Below are 15627 nucleotides of genomic sequence, written 5' to 3' on the forward strand. Positions count from 1 at the left end.
ATCATTAGGTTAATCTATATAGGTTGTTTACAGCTGGGTTTCCCAAACTTGGCCCTGTGCCCCCCTGGGTGCATGTTTTTTTTTTGTTGCCCTAACACTACACAGCTGATTCAAATAACCAACTCATTATCAAGCCTTGATTATTTGAATCAGCTGTGTAGTGCTATGGGAAAAAAACAAGAATGTGCACCCAGGGGGAACCCCCAGAACTGAGTTTGAGAAACCCTGGTTTACAGGTATGCCAGACCAAGTTTACATTGTGTTAAACTAATCTCACCTATAGGCCTACAGTGTATTGCACTGCAGTGAATGGAGTGGGGAAAGTAGAAAGTGTTACTGGGTATTTACACCTCAGTGCCCCATTAAAATAACACCATATATAAATTCTACAGACCACGGTGAGTTATCCCAATCCCACTTTGGCACATAGAATAGTTTTCTCTCTATAAACCAATATGTAATTTGTATGCCTTTAGTGTATTGCATTGGGACCAATGGATTGAGTGGAGTAGAGTGTTTCTGGGCATATAGAAATTACACTCAATATATATTCTACAGACACTAGTGAGTAATCGCCACCCCACCTTTACGTAGGCATCTAGAATAGTTCTCTCTATGAACCAATATGTATTTCATATACAATGTATTGTATCGGGGGGGGTTATTTGACATTGGAACATCTTTTAAAACCCACATTTAATACACATGTCACTTAAATATAAACAAATTGACTCATTATGTTTCATATATCATGAATAAATACAGGTTAATTACACTTTTCTACTATTACGTGGGGAACTTTTCTTTAGAACGTTTCGTAAATTTCGTGACCCGGAAATAATTTGTTTTTGTGTTGCTGACGAGAGGCTGGTCGTGCAGAAGAAGAAACGGCAGCTACAGAGCTAGTCAACTACTGCTATTAGGCCACTATTTATGTTGAATCACTTCGTCCAACTTAGTCGTTGTCGATATTTGAAGTGAACGTGATTTAAAATATCCAATATACATCGCATGAGACTGTATTTATCGACTTTTTGTGCTCGCGAGCCAGTCGTTCAAAAATGTCGAGTCGCCTTGCGTTCCAGACACAGCTAGCTTCCATTATGGAGGTATTGGCCAATGCAGCCGTGGCAGAAATCTGTAAACTAGTAGACGACGATTATGCGGTTGTAAGTTTGCAAATGTCACAATGCCAAAGGGAGAACAAAGGTTTAAAGCGAAAGCTGAATCTTCTCGAGTTGAAGATGGCCCGTGGTTACGCCGAACGAAGACTACGGGAAAGCGCTATGAACAGCCGTCCCAACAGCAGAGTTCATATCAACACCAATGAGAAATTCAGAGGGTCGTCTTCATCAACTGGTAAGAAGACTGTAATGCCAGATCTGATCTGATACTAGTTTATTTGATTACCCTGCTGATAAAGTCAATAAAAAAAACACCCCTGGAAAATAAGTCTGGGTGACATGGCCAAAATATCATAATACGTTATTTTATTTTTGACGGTATGACGATATTTGACGGTTCTGAATAATACAAGTTCTAAATATACTTTCTGGGAGGTACATAAAAAAACATGTTTTTAATGGACTTTGTCCATTCTTATTGTTTTATACTGTTAAATCAAACTTTAGCCATAAATAATCGAAGGACAACTGATAGTAAAGTAGTCATTTTTGTAGAACATTACATAGGAATCAAAGTCCTATTTTGTAGCCTCAAACTCTGGTACTCGACCAATTGTTTCCATTTGTATAGTTATTTGTTAATTTCCAGCATTTAAATCTATTCATTTCCTGCACCAACTTATAATTGTGTAACGTTTCTTGTCTTAGTATGCCTCTATTTTGTGAAACAGTAAATTCATGTGCACTCAAATCAAAACCTATTTTATTGTTTTCCAGACCTCAACATGTGTCTTCTGATGGGATTTGAATGGGAAAATGTTGTCTAGAAGGGATACAGCTTGTCAAAACTCTTGTCCACCCGTAGTTGTTGACTTGTTGTGCTAGAAAGTTAGTTAGCTCGCAGTTTTCATCCATTTTTTATCGCCAGTTAGAAAATTGCTGATTGCCATAATTTTTTCGAGTCATTACTATTTTTTCGAGTAACAAATAAAACATTAACATAGCATTATAGAAGTTAGTCAACATTTTTTACATTTTACTGCCCAGCCCGACTGGAAAACAATCAACTTGTGTGATATTGACATTTCCCCCCCCCCCCATTGGGGCTACATATAGAGTCTTTGGGGCCACCTACACGGAGTGTACAAAACAGGAAGCTGAATTCACTGTCATGTTCTTGGAACCATTCCTGGACAATCTTATTCTTGTGGTATGGGGCATTATCCTGCTGGGAAAAAATATTCACAGATGGATACACTGCTGCAATGAAGGGATGCACCTGATTGGCAACGACGTTCAGATATCCTGTGGCATTCAAACGTTGCTACGTTTTTATCAAGGGACCCAATGTGTGCCATGAAAACACACCCCACACTATCACAACACCACCACCACCAGTCTGCAATGTTGACACGCGGTATGATGGATGCATGAACTCGTGTTTTTTTTTTTTTTTTTCATACCCTAGTCCTCTCATCAATGAAAAGCAGCAGGAACCTGGGATTCATCAGACCAGGCAATGTTTTTCCACTTCTCCAGTGTCCAGTGTTTTCGTTCCTTAGCCCACTGCAACCACAGTTTCTTGTATTTTGCTGAGAGAAGTGGAACTCTATAATGTCGTCAACCCCATTCGTGTCACGGACCAACGAGTCGCGCATTCTTTTATCGGTCTTTGGGCACCGATGTCGTAGTGGACTGTCAGTTGACTAACTGTAGCCCATCTGTTTCTCTGCACAATTTGTGTCAGCCTCCTTTGTCCTCTTTCATCTTTGACCACTGGCATGCCGTTGGCTGGATGTCCTTTGGGTGGTGGACCGTTCTTGACACACACGGGGAAACTGTTGAGTGTGGGAAAAACCCAGCAACGTTGCAGTTCTTGACACACTCAAGTCGTTGCTCCTGGCACCTGCTACCATACCCCATTAAAGGCACTTCAATATTTTGTCTTGCCCATTCATCGTCTGAATGGCACATATACACAATCCATGTCTCAATTGTCTGAAGGCTTGTAAAAATCATTTTTTAACCGGTCTCCTTACCTTCATCTACACTGATTGAAGTGGATTTAACAGGAGACATCAATTAGGGATCATAGCTTTCACCTGGTCAGTCTGTCATGGAAAGAGCATGTTCCTAATGTTTTGTACACTCACTGTATACAGTCATTGGGACCCACCTTTGTTTTGGTCATTAATATCTGACAAAACACATCTAGGCCAATGTGACCTCGAGTCAACCTGCAATTTTTTTTACACGTCTTTTTTTTTTTTTTAACTTTTTTTTTTATTGTAGGTGGTGTCTACGACATACAGCTAGATCCCATGGGGATGTGGTCAGGAGGCCCTGGAGCCAATAATGATCACAACAGTTCCCAGATGCATCCCAACCCCATCCGAGACAAGGTGAGTTCAAGAAACCTATCCTGTAATACTGGTTGTCAATGTCTTACACAGTTCAAGAAAACAAATATGCTTGGTGGCTAACTGTTATATTCCATTATAACATAGTCCTACAGTACACAATGGCCCATTTGACCATTTTGAGCACTTGGCAGCATCAGTCACCAGTAGGTCATTATCAACCATGTTGTGGTGTATATTTACACGGTTAATTCCTGACTTTTCGATCTTCCAGTCACCAGATCTGCAGCTTGTGGAGCCTGAGTCTCTGCTGGTCAAAGAGGAGAGGATGGAGGATCCCCTTGGAGACACAGAGGCAGACGACGTACCACTGATTGGAGAGGACGGTGAGTGTGTTAGTCCATCTCAACTTTGGTTGCTGTGTTGCAGATATTGTAATTACTCACCCCATACATTTGATCAACATCAAGGCTCCATTCTCACACTACTCAACCTGGCCATACATTTAACTTGATTTAAACATTAACCTGCTTTCAATCCCTTCCTCTCTCTTCCAGGACTGGTGGAGTGTGGACCTCGTGGAGGCAGCGGTAGAACCGGCCCTGGGGACACCACATCGCATCCACCTGCTTCAGCCCATGGCCCAGAGCAGGTCAGCCAACCTCAGCACCCCGAGCAGCAGCAGCAGGGCCCCAGGAACAGGCACCGTGTGGAGGTCAGTGGCTCGGCACCTCTCCTTAAGTCTGACAGTGAACTCCAACACGCAGGACTGCTGCACCAACCCCACCCTGCTGAGCTTGATATGTACAGTGGTGATGACGACAGAGGGGACGGTCTGGGGCCGCTTGTGTCGTTCTTTAATGAGAGCAGCCAGGCAGAGACGCCTGGGGCCGGGCAGCCATCTTGTTCTTACAGCACAGTCGCCGAGGCTGCCGCGTCGTTTCAGTCCGGGCACCGCCGTCCACTTCCTGCTTCGGTCACCATCCACCGCCATCTCCCGGGGAACCGAGAGGAGGTTTTGAACATTGACTCGGAGGAGGAGGGGGAGGAAGGGAAGGCGCCTCTGGAGAAGTGGGGCCGCGACAGTGGAATGTCTGCAATGTTTGGGGGAGGAGGAAGGTTCCAGGGTAACCATGGCAACATGGCCGCCCCGTCACAATCCCGCTCCATCAGTGACATTGCGATGCCGTCGACTTCTGACGCGAACGGGTGGGCACACGGCGGCGGGGGCAGAAACACTGGCAGCGGCAACACTGGTTTCCCCCTGACGAGGGACGGCAAGGTCCCCCACAGGACTAGTGCCCGGGAGAAACTGTTCATCTGCAACTTCTGCGGCAAGGCGTTCAACCGGCCCAAGAAAGTAGAGATCCACCTGAGGACCCACACGGGAGAGAGGCCGTTCAGATGCAACACCTGTGGGAAGATGTTCTCCGAGGCTGGCAACCTGAAGAAGCACCAGAGGGTCCATACAGGGGAGAAACCCTTCCACTGTGAGCTCTGTGGGAAAGGATTCGCCTGGATACGCAACCTCAAGACCCACCACGAGAGGAACCATCCAGACGTATATCCCCCGGACATGAGCCCTAGTTTTATCCAACCTGCACTACTGCCCACTCATATGGTCAAGTGCCACAAAGAAGAACATAGGAAAATTACGTTTGGCCCAGAACAGAGCAGCACGGCTGGCCCTTAAATGTACACTGAGGGCTAATATCAAAAACATGCATGTCAATCTCTACTGGCTCAAAGTAGAGAGATTTACTGCATCACTACTTGTCTTTGTGAGCGGTATTGACATGTTGAAAGCACCAAACTGTCCGTTCAGACAGCTAACACAGCACAGACACGCATACATACCCCAAAAGACATGCCACCAGGGGTCTCTTCACAGTCCCCAAGTCCAGAACACACTCTGGGAAATGCTCAGTACTACATAGATGGAACTCTCTTCCACATCAAGTAACTCAAGCGAGCAGTAAAATCTGATTAAAAATAAAACATTTAAAAAACGGATTAAACCTTATGGCACAACGCAGACTGAAGAGACCAGCGCATATGCTAACACACGCACTCTACTCAGACATGCATTGTAATATTGTAGATGTGTTATTATATTTTGTGGTTTTAATTGTTTTAATCCTGTTTGGCCCCCCCTGGGCAGCAGCTAGTGGAGATTCTAATAAATATGACTATAAATTAGCTTCACCTAGGTTGGGGCGAGGGCCCTAACTTACTCATTTAGTTTTTCTTACTCCTCAAGAGAATCAAGTTTCCGCTGTGTTTTAGAAACCAGCCTAATGTTTCTAGCCAGGAGGACCTTATGAATGATTTGACAAACTAACAAACTTAACACTGCTCTCGGGTCAGTCATCATGAACTCATGATGGAGGCCCCGATACATGGGTACGCGTGGAAATGTTCCTGGGTATGATGGGTGGTTTTGATTATGAACATAGGACATTTCATATCAGTGGACTAAGGAAGGGTGAATATTTGACCCAAAATAATCAACCGATAAGTTATTTGTGGTAAATGTCAACCTTAAAGAGTAAATCTGGAGTGGATGATGCTGGTTAGCTTTGTGTACATATCTAAAAGTGTACTGTATATCTAACACTAAAGGGGATATTTGACATTGGACAAATTCACTTTGTAAATAAGTTATTTAATGCCAGTTTATGAATGAGTGGCAGTTTTACTATAACAATCTTTCCCCTTAAAAGTCAACATGTATTACAATGCCTCTTCTATGTTTTTCTACATATGGAACTATTATGAATAAAATACATTCCTTACACTGAGGTTTCTGTCATTATTGAAATGAATAGGCAATAGTGGTTTATATGGCGGACAAAGGAAATCTGAATGGATTCAAACGATTGACCAATAAGAAAAGCTGTACTGGAGCTGCTTGAAAGTGTCACACAGAAACATCTCCCACCACCTGCAAGAACACTCATAAATAGTTAATATTTGTTTAATCCATATTCAGCAAGACACCTTTGTTAATCTTCCAATAAATTCTTAATGTCACTTAATATTTTAAATAAATTATATCAAATCACTCAAACCCATAAGGTCACTATAACCACAATAGTTAATTGGAGAGGTCCAATATTAAAAGGTTCTGAGTAACAGACATCCATTCGCTAATCAGATGATGCAACAAGATAAATATGAAATATCTAAACTACATAAAATACATGTTGGATACATGTAAGATGTACACAATTTATAATCATTGGTCCATAGATTTAGTCCAGTCACACAGTTCTAGTGTGTGATTTAGAAATGAATACGATTCATTGCATAATAGTAATTGTGATGCCTAATTCCTGGTCCGTCCCTGTGTTTCCAGTCTGCAGCGGTGGAGGACAGAGACCCTGACATCCTGCTGATCAAGGTGGAGGATCTGGACCCACGGGGTGGAGGACTCAGCATCCAGGAGGGTGAGTGGAGACTACAGGGGTGGAGGGCTGGGTGCGGTGGTAGTGGTGCTAACAGCAGGACTTGATAATCAAGGGGTTAGACCAATGACACAAGGCTACTTAGATCCCATGTAAAGACTACGCTGTTGCATCCATCCCTGCCTGTTCCAGAGCATAACGCTTTGAAAACATGTTCTAATGGCATTGACATTCCACAAGTTTAGTTCTCCCATTGATTTCAGCAACAGCCAGTGGTGTGATTGTGACACTGTGTTCTCTTCTCAAGGGCCGGAGGAGTCCAGCAGAGACAACTACAGAGGAGGAGCATTACCCCTGGAGGCCACCCACCACAACTCACCCCCAGACCACACCCACCACCACCCCGGGACGACCAGGCACCACACCACGGAGGTCAGCTATGGCCGTGTGTCGTACGAGAACCACCCCCTTCCGCTGTGGACGAATGGGGGCAGTGGTGATTGTGGTGACGCTAGTGTCCCAGGACCGTCCTCCCTCAACCTCTCCTACCCAGCAGGCCCAGGCATGCTGATCATGGGAGGGAGGATGGGGCCTGTTGGCTCTGAGATAGGTCAGCACAGGGGTTTCACTGTAGAAAGCTCCGGAAGCTTCTCAGGTTCTATGGGTTCTAGAGAGGGGTCAGACATGGCTGGTTATGATGTCGGAATGGGGGGGTCGGACGGGGCACAGGGAGGTCAGGAGACGTACAAATGCGGTAGGAAGAAAGTGGTAAGAAAGAAGGCATACCTCTGCAAGTTCTGCGGTAAAGGGTTCTCCTCTCCGGCTAATCTAGAACCGCACCTTAGAACCCACACGGGCGAGAGGCCGTTTGGGTGCATGGTGTGCGGGAAGCACTTCTCTCAGTACTGGAACCTTAAGATCCACAAGAACGTTCACACGGGGGAGAGGCCATACGCCTGCCCGCTCTGTGGGGAACGCTTTGCCGACCCTAGCAACCTAAAGAAACACCAGAAACGACATCATCCTCAGCAGTAGTACTACAACATCATCCTCAGCAGTAGTACTACAACATCATCCTCAGCAGTAGTACTACAACATCATCCTCAGCAGTAGTACTACAACATCATCCTCAGCAGTAGTACTACAACGTCATCCTCAGCAGTAGTACTACAACATCATCCTCAGCAGTAGTACTACAACATCATCCTCAGCAGTAGTACTACAGGGGAGAGAGAAAAAATATCATGATTAACTCTTGGCCGTTAATATAGACACTTAGTATTAGTAAAGGGGCTTAGGGAAGGGTTGTTAGTGAAATTTCTCGTGGACAGATGCTCGAGCGTCTGAAGCAATTATGCAATATTTTAATTCTGGGTGTCCGAGATTAGTGTAGTTAGAGTAATTTTGTCTTTCTTTTCTTTCTTATCTGATCAAGACAGTCCTTTTGGTCATTTGATTATTTTTTCCCGGGAGTCCTATAGCTGGTGATGGTAATAGGCATATTTACAGTTGAAGTCGGAAGTTTACATACACTTAGGTTGGAGTCATTAAAACTATTTTTTCAACCACTCCACAAATTTCTTGTTAACAAACTATAGTTTTGGTAAGTCGTTTGGGACATCTACTTTGTGCATGACACAAGTAATTTTTCCAACAATTGTTTACAGATTGTTTCACTGTATCACAATTCCAGTAGGTCAGAAGTTTACAGAAAGGCACAATTGACTGTGCCTTTAAACAGCTTGGAAAATTCCAGAAAATTATGTCATGGCTTTAGAAGCTTCTGATAGGCTAATTGAGATCATTTGAGTCAATTGGAGGTGTACCTGTGGATGTATTTCAAGACCTACCTTCAAACTCAGTGCCTCTTTGCTTGACATCATGGGAAAATCAAGCCAAGACCTCAGAGAAAAAATTGTAGACCTCCACAAGTCTGGTTCATCCTTGGGAGCAATTTCCAAATGTCTGAAGGTACCACGTTCATCTGTACAAGCAATAGTATGCAAGTATAAACACCATGGGACCACGCAGCCATCATACTACTCAGGAAGGAGACACGTTCTGTCTCCTAGAGATGAACGTACTTTGGTGCGAAAAGTGCAAATCAATCCCAGAACAACAGCAAAGGACCTTGTGAAGATGCTGGAGGAAACGGGTACAAAAGTATCTATATCCACAGTAAAACGAGACATATATCGACATAACTTGAAAGGCCGCTCAGCAAGGAAGAAGCCACTGCTCTAAAACCGCCATAAAGAAGTCAGACTACGGTTTGCAACTGCACATGGGGACAAATATTTTACTTTTTAGAGAAATGTCCTCTGGTCTGATAAAACAAAAATATAACTGTTTGGCCATAATGACCATCGTTATGTTTGGAGGAAAAAGGGGGAGGCTTGCAAGCCGAAGATCACCATCCCAACCGTGAAGCACGGGGGTTACAGCATCATATTGTGGGGGTGCTTTGCTGCAGGAGGGACTGGTGCACTTCACAAAATAGATGGCTTCATGAGGAAGGACAATTATGTTGAGATATTGAAGCAACATCTCAAGACATCAGTCAGGAAGTTTAAGCTTGGTCGCAAATGGGTCTTCCAAATGGACAATGACCCCAAGCATACTCCCAATGTTGTGGCAAAATCGCTTAAGGATGACAAAGTCAAGGTATTGGAGTGGCCATCACAAAGCCCTGACCTCAATCCTATAGAAAATGTCTGGGCAGAACTGAAAAAGCATGTGCGAGCAAGGAGGCCTACTAACCTGACTCCGTTACACCAGCTCTGTCAGGAGGAATGGGCCAAAATTCACCCAACTTATTGTGGGAAGCTTGTGGAAGGCTACCTGAAACATTTCACCCAAGTTAAACAGTTTAAAGGCAATGCTACCAAATACTAATTGAGTGTATGTAAACTTTTGACCCACTGGGAATGTGATGAAAGAAATAATAGCTGAAATAAATCATTCTCTCTACCATTATTATGACATGTCACATTCTTTATAATAAAGTGGTGATCCTAAATGAACTAAGACAGGGAATTTTTACTAGGATTAAATTCAGGAATTGTGAAAAACTGAGTTTAAATGTATTTGTCTAAGGTGTATGTTAACGTCTGACTTCAACTGTATTTGTTTTCTACTCACAAAGCTGTATGAAAATTATATGTGGTGAGAATAGTTCATGTTTGATTCCCCTTGTAACACCAAGGTAGAGGTTCAGCATACACCAAAAACCAGTAAATGGGTTGAAGTAACCATGTGTTAGCAGTAAACATGTAAATATCTTGTTAGGTGATGGTACACATGTTTTTTGGGGAGTCCAAAATGCTCTACGCTTGTAGGGATAAGTCTATTGTGTCACAATTCTGTGAAACTTTGATCGATGTCCTTATCTTGTAATGTTAAAAGAAGATTAAAGTGTTTTTTTGCAAAAACGATGAATGAATTAATGTGGTTATTAACATTACATTACTCCATCACAGGACATTCAATTTCCTCAACTGTGACACAATATCAATATCTTAAAGAGCATTCATCACATCCACAATATATGCCTAAAATGGAAATCAAATAGTTACTACTTAAAGACTTTCTCCGGTACTTTTGTATACTTTTTAGCCAGTAGTTCTGAAAGTAGCACCTACGAGCCAAAAGTGGTCCCGGGAAAATTGTGTTCTACATCACAAATGTGCAGATGTGTGCACCCATGTCATTGCTCTCTTTCGCTTTACTTTGTGTGCGTCTCGCTAGCTGTCACTCAAATGGCGAGGGGCTGAATCTTATTGGTTGAAATTCAAATTGCTTGGGGGCTGGCCCACGTGGGGGTAAATGTAGGGAAAATGGCGCCACTCAGCTTCCAGAGCATGTCTTTAACAAATTTACTCATTTTAATGAATTATTATTTATTGCCACGGAAGTCAAAACGGTGAATTAGACTTTCCTAAATATATGTTTGATTTACAGTACGCTGAGTATACAACAAATTAGGAACAGCAGCTCTTTCCATGACAGACTGACCAGGTGAAGGCGATGATCCCTTATTGTTGACACCTGTCAAATCCACTTCCATCAGTGTAGCTGAAGGGGAGGAGACAGGTTAAATAATTATTTTTAAGCCTTGAGATAATTGGGACATGGATTGTGTATGTATGTCATTCAGAGGGTGATGTCACAGGAATGGAAATCTGAACATCATTACCAATCAGGCTCATCCATTCATGGCAGCAATGCATCCATCTGCGAATTGCCACAGGGCTAAGATTGTCCAGGAATGGTTCCACGAACATGACAGTGAATTCCGCTTACTGCAGTGGCCTGCCCAGTCACCAGATCTCAATCCAAGTGAGGATCTGCGGGATGAGATGGAACAAGCTATTCAGAGTGGAGATCCACTACCAGCCAATTTGACACAACTGTGGGAAGTATTGAGTCAACATGGGCCAGCATCCTTGTGGAATGCTTTCCACACCTTGGATAGAGTCCATGCCTTGACACATTGAGGTTGTTCTAAAGGCAAAAGGTGGTGCAACAGAATATTACAGTAACACCTCTAAATCAAATCCAATTGTATTGATCTCGTACACATATTTAGCAGAAGTTATCGTGGGTGTAGCGAAATGCTTATGTTTCTAGCTCCAACAGTATAGTAATACCTAACAATACAAAACAAATCATGTAAAATTCCGCAAAAGAAAAAGAAAGGGATTAAGAAATATAGAAATATTAGAACGAGTAATGTCAGAGTCCGGAATATAAATCTATATGTATATGATGGTGTGTATAGACATTATGGACAGTATATGAATATAAAAGGTGTGTACAGCAGTAATTATATAGGATGAGCCTTGACTAGAATATAGTATATACATATGAAAGTGGGTAAAACAGTATGTAAACATGATTAAAGTGACCAGTATTCAACGACTATGTACATAGGGCAGCAGTCTCTAAGGTGCAGGGTAGAGTACTGGGTGATAGCCGGCTAGTTACAGTGACTAAGGTTCAGGACAGGGTTGCGAAAGTACCCCCCGGAATTTAAATACATTTTGGGGGGGTTGTATCATTTGATTTACACGACATGCCTACCACTTTGAAGATGCAAAATATTTTTTATTGTGGAACAAACAAGAAATAAGACAAAAAATGTGAAAACTTGAGCGTGCATAACTATTCAGCCCCCAAAGTCAATACTTTGTAGAGTCACCTTTTGCAGCAATTACAGCTGCAAGTCTCTTAGGGTATGTCTCTATAAGCTTGGCACATCTAGCCACTGGGATTTTAGCCCATTCTTCAAGGCAAAACTGCTCCAGCTCCTTCAAGTTGGATGGTGTCCGCTGGTGTACAGCAATCTTTAAGTCATACCACAGATTCCCAATTGGATTGAGTTCTAGGCTTTGACTAGGCCATTCCAAGACATTTAAATGTTTCCCCTTAAACCACTCGAGTGTTGCTTTAGTAGTATGCTTAGGGTCATTGTCCTGCTGGAAGGTGAACCTCCGTCCCAGTCTCAAATCTCTGGAAGACTGAAATAGGTTTCCCTCAAGAATTTCCATGTATTTAATGCCATCCATCATTCCTTCAATTCTGACCAGTTTCCCAATCCCTACCAATGAAAAACATGGTGGTGTTCACGGTGTGATGAGCGGTGTTGGGTTTGCGCCAGATATATAGTGCTTTCCTTGATGTCCAAAAAACTCAATTTTTTTGTCTCCACTGACCCAGAGTACCTTCTTCCATATGTTTGAGTCTCCCACATGCCTTTTAGCGAACACCAAACAGGCTTTTTTTCTGGCCACTCTTCCGTAAAGCCCAGCTCTGTGGAGTGTATGGCTTAAAGTGGTCCTATGGACAGATACGCCAATCTCCGCTGTGAAGCTTTTCAGCTCCTTCAGGGTTATCTTTGGTCTCTTTGTTGCCTCTCTGATTAATACCCTCCTTGCCTGGTCTGTGAGTTTTGGTGGGCGGCCCTTTCTTGGCAGGTTTGTTGTGTCAATTTGAAAATAATATGGATTTAATGGTGCTCCGTGCGATATTCAAAGTTTCTGATATCTTTTTATAACACAACCCTGATCTGTACTTCTCCACAACTTTGTCCCTGACCTGTTTGGAGAGCTTATTGGTCTTCATGGTGCCACTTGCTTGGTGGTGTTGCAGACTCTGGGGCCTTTCAGAACAGGTGTATATATATTGCGACCATGTGAAAGATCATATGACACTTAGATTGCACACGGGTAGACTTTAATTAACTAATTATGTGACTGCTGAATGCTACAGGTTGTAATGCAAATTACAGGTTGTAATGCAACAGAATAGGAAAACCCCCAACTTTGATGCACCTGTACTGTCTCCGCCATCTAGATGGTAGTGGGGTGAACAGGCCGTGGCTTGGGTGGCTGAGGTCCTTGATGATCTTCTTGGCCTTCCTGTGACACTGTGTGCTGCAGATGTCCTGAAGGGCAGGCAGTGTGCCCTCGGTGATGCGTTGGACGGATCGCTATCTATCTAGTTTTTAGTTAATCTCATAGGCTCTTTCTCCTCTCTTCTTCCTAGCCTGCAGCTCCTGAATCAACTCCATCAACACTAAGACTGGGACAGAATCTGGGAAGTATCACAGCAACAGGTGGACCTGACCTGGCAGCAGAATGTAAGTGGAGAATGAAAATAAACCAGGAATGGATGACAACCGTGTCGGCGCCCACCAGACAGTGTCACTGAGCTACTCACTTATATTAGTTTACTAAAAGCTATTTTCTTAATGAGGGAAACGAGGCCAGTTCTGACCCCTGTTAAGTTGAATGCACTAAGTGTAAGTCGCCTTGGATAAGAGTGTCTGCTAAATCAGGGTCCTGATCAGGGTCCCTTGGGTGCACTTTTTGGTTTTCCCCTAGCACTACACAGCTGTTTCAAATAGTCAACGCTTGATGATGAGTTGGTTATTTGAATCAAGGGCAAAAACCAGAACGTGCATCCGGGGTTTGGGTGAGTTTGGGAAACCATTCCTCAAATCTACATGTAAAAGGCTAGCTTATCATCCTTTACCATGTCTTTAAACTCAGATTGAGCGTCTGAACTAGTATTTAAAATAAACATGCACCTTTTCTATGATCCTTATCCAGGTACTGGGGAGTCCTCAAGACCCACACTTCCTGCCCCTACCTCACAAAAATGTATTGGAACCACCAGTCCCGCAGCGAGCCTAGGTAATAAAGCCAATATGCCCAAGGGAGCGCCAGACAACACAACTCCAACCCAGACCACACAGCAGCTCAGCAAGCAGAGAGCAGCCAACACGCTAGGCTCTGAGTACTCAATGTTTGAGCTGGAGACCTTCTTCACTCGCTGGGCCCCAGACACATCGGCATCAACATCGCCCTCCGGTGGTCCCTCGTGCTCCTACACCGACAACACTACAGACACGGACCCAGACTGCCTCATTGTCGACCCAGAGCCTCAGCCCCAGCTCCCCTCAGCGACTGTCAGGCCCACAGGGGAGGGTGTGCCTTTCTCTGGGCATCAGGGAGTTCAAGCAGCCACTCTGGGTGTGGGTGGGGGCATCCAGGGGCATCCCACATGGAGCAGGGCAGCCATTTTGAGAGCATCTCAACAAGCACATCAGCGGCAGCTTCAACGACGCCTCAGAGCACAGCAGCTACAACAGACTCACCTAGAAAACCCAACTACCTCCACCACCAACAGTACAAGTACCGGTATGTCTTCCCAATCCCTTCACTCCCTGGTAGGTCTACCGCCAGGGAGAGGGGCCACGGCCAAAGGCTTTGCTCACATCGAGGTGACCCTGGCTGGGCAGCAGGCAGCCCAGCTGGCCCAGCCTCACTGTGATGCGGCCGGAAGGAGAAAGAGCTACGTGTGCCGAGCCTGCGGTAAGGCCTTCACCGGTCAGTCCAACCTGGAGGCTCACCAGAGGGTACACACAGGGGAGAAGCCGTTCAGGTGTGCCACCTGTGGGAAGATGTTCTCTGAGGCTGGCAACCTGAAGAAACACCAGAGGGTCCATACGGGGGAGAAACCCTTTGCCTGTAGCCACTGTGGGAAGCGCTTCGCCTGGATATGCAACCTCAAGACGCACCAGCAGTCAGTCTGTGGAGATGTAGGAGGAGGGGTGTGAGGCATAGAATTAGAATCAGTAGGCTGGATGGACATGGTTATAACATCTGCAATAGAATATTGCTGACACAGACATCAATGGGAATTCCTTCTAATTGTAATAATGTGAGACGACAATCCCCCAAACCTCCAAAACAAACACTACAATATAAAGGAAATGTAAAGGGATTAGCGGAAAGTTGTCTTTACAGGTGACACTTTTTCCCTTTGTTCAACTCCAGATCGTTGTTACAGTAGTTAAAGTAAGGGGCTTGTAAATTGTATGGCCGACACACTATGTTAGGCGATTATTAGATAAAGTATCTTTATTTGAAACTGAAATGTGGAATTAATATCGAATATCATGTGCATATTATATGAACAAATGTGTTCCAAGACATGTATTTTTTATATTATTAGGGTAGATCTTTTTTTTATTTGCAAGATTTAACAGGTACTAAATATGTGTCAATCATGCAATAGCAAGTAATGTGTCCATAGACAGTGACATCAAAATAAACATATTTTCTTAACACAATAAGGTAGTAATTGGTACCAAATATTCACATCGAAAATGAACTATTCTGTTATTTTGTGAGACCAGCAGGTTGGTTTGAAAACCAGTTTTTGTTAGTG

The 15627-nt window shown here is 43.7% G+C and overlaps 1 protein-coding gene across 1 annotated transcript; it reads left to right on the top strand.

Moving 5' to 3' along the window:
• Window positions 1–819: 819 nt before the first annotated feature.
• On the top strand, window positions 820–15565 carry LOC118395488 (Krueppel-like factor luna). The gene is made up of 8 exons (XM_035789305.2): window positions 820–1359; window positions 3417–3526; window positions 3759–3870; window positions 4042–4199; window positions 6843–6933; window positions 7199–7323; window positions 13438–13531; window positions 14004–15565. The coding sequence occupies exons 1-8, from the start codon at window positions 1062–1064 to the stop codon at window positions 15011–15013; spliced, it is 1998 nt and encodes a 665-aa protein (XP_035645198.1). The 5' UTR covers window positions 820–1061; the 3' UTR covers window positions 15014–15565.
• Window positions 15566–15627: the final 62 nt, after the last annotated feature.

This window comes from Oncorhynchus keta, chromosome 16 (genome assembly GCF_023373465.1).
Source record: "Oncorhynchus keta strain PuntledgeMale-10-30-2019 chromosome 16, Oket_V2, whole genome shotgun sequence".
Classification (NCBI taxonomy): Eukaryota; Metazoa; Chordata; class Actinopteri; order Salmoniformes; family Salmonidae; genus Oncorhynchus; species Oncorhynchus keta.

What these genes read in the sequence shown, in the direction of transcription:
- LOC118395488 (XM_035789305.2), top strand. Translation starts at nt 1,062, where the DNA reads ATGTCGAGTCGCCTTGCGTTCCAGACACAGCTAGCTTCCATTATGGAG. An exon ending in CCAGGCACCACACCACGGAG is followed by an intron (nt 7,324 to 13,437) that starts GTCAGCTATGGC and finishes TCTTCTTCCTAG; the next exon opens with CCTGCAGCTCCTGAATCAAC. An exon ending in ACCTGACCTGGCAGCAGAAT is followed by an intron (nt 13,532 to 14,003) that starts GTAAGTGGAGAA and finishes ATCCTTATCCAG; the next exon opens with GTACTGGGGAGTCCTCAAGA.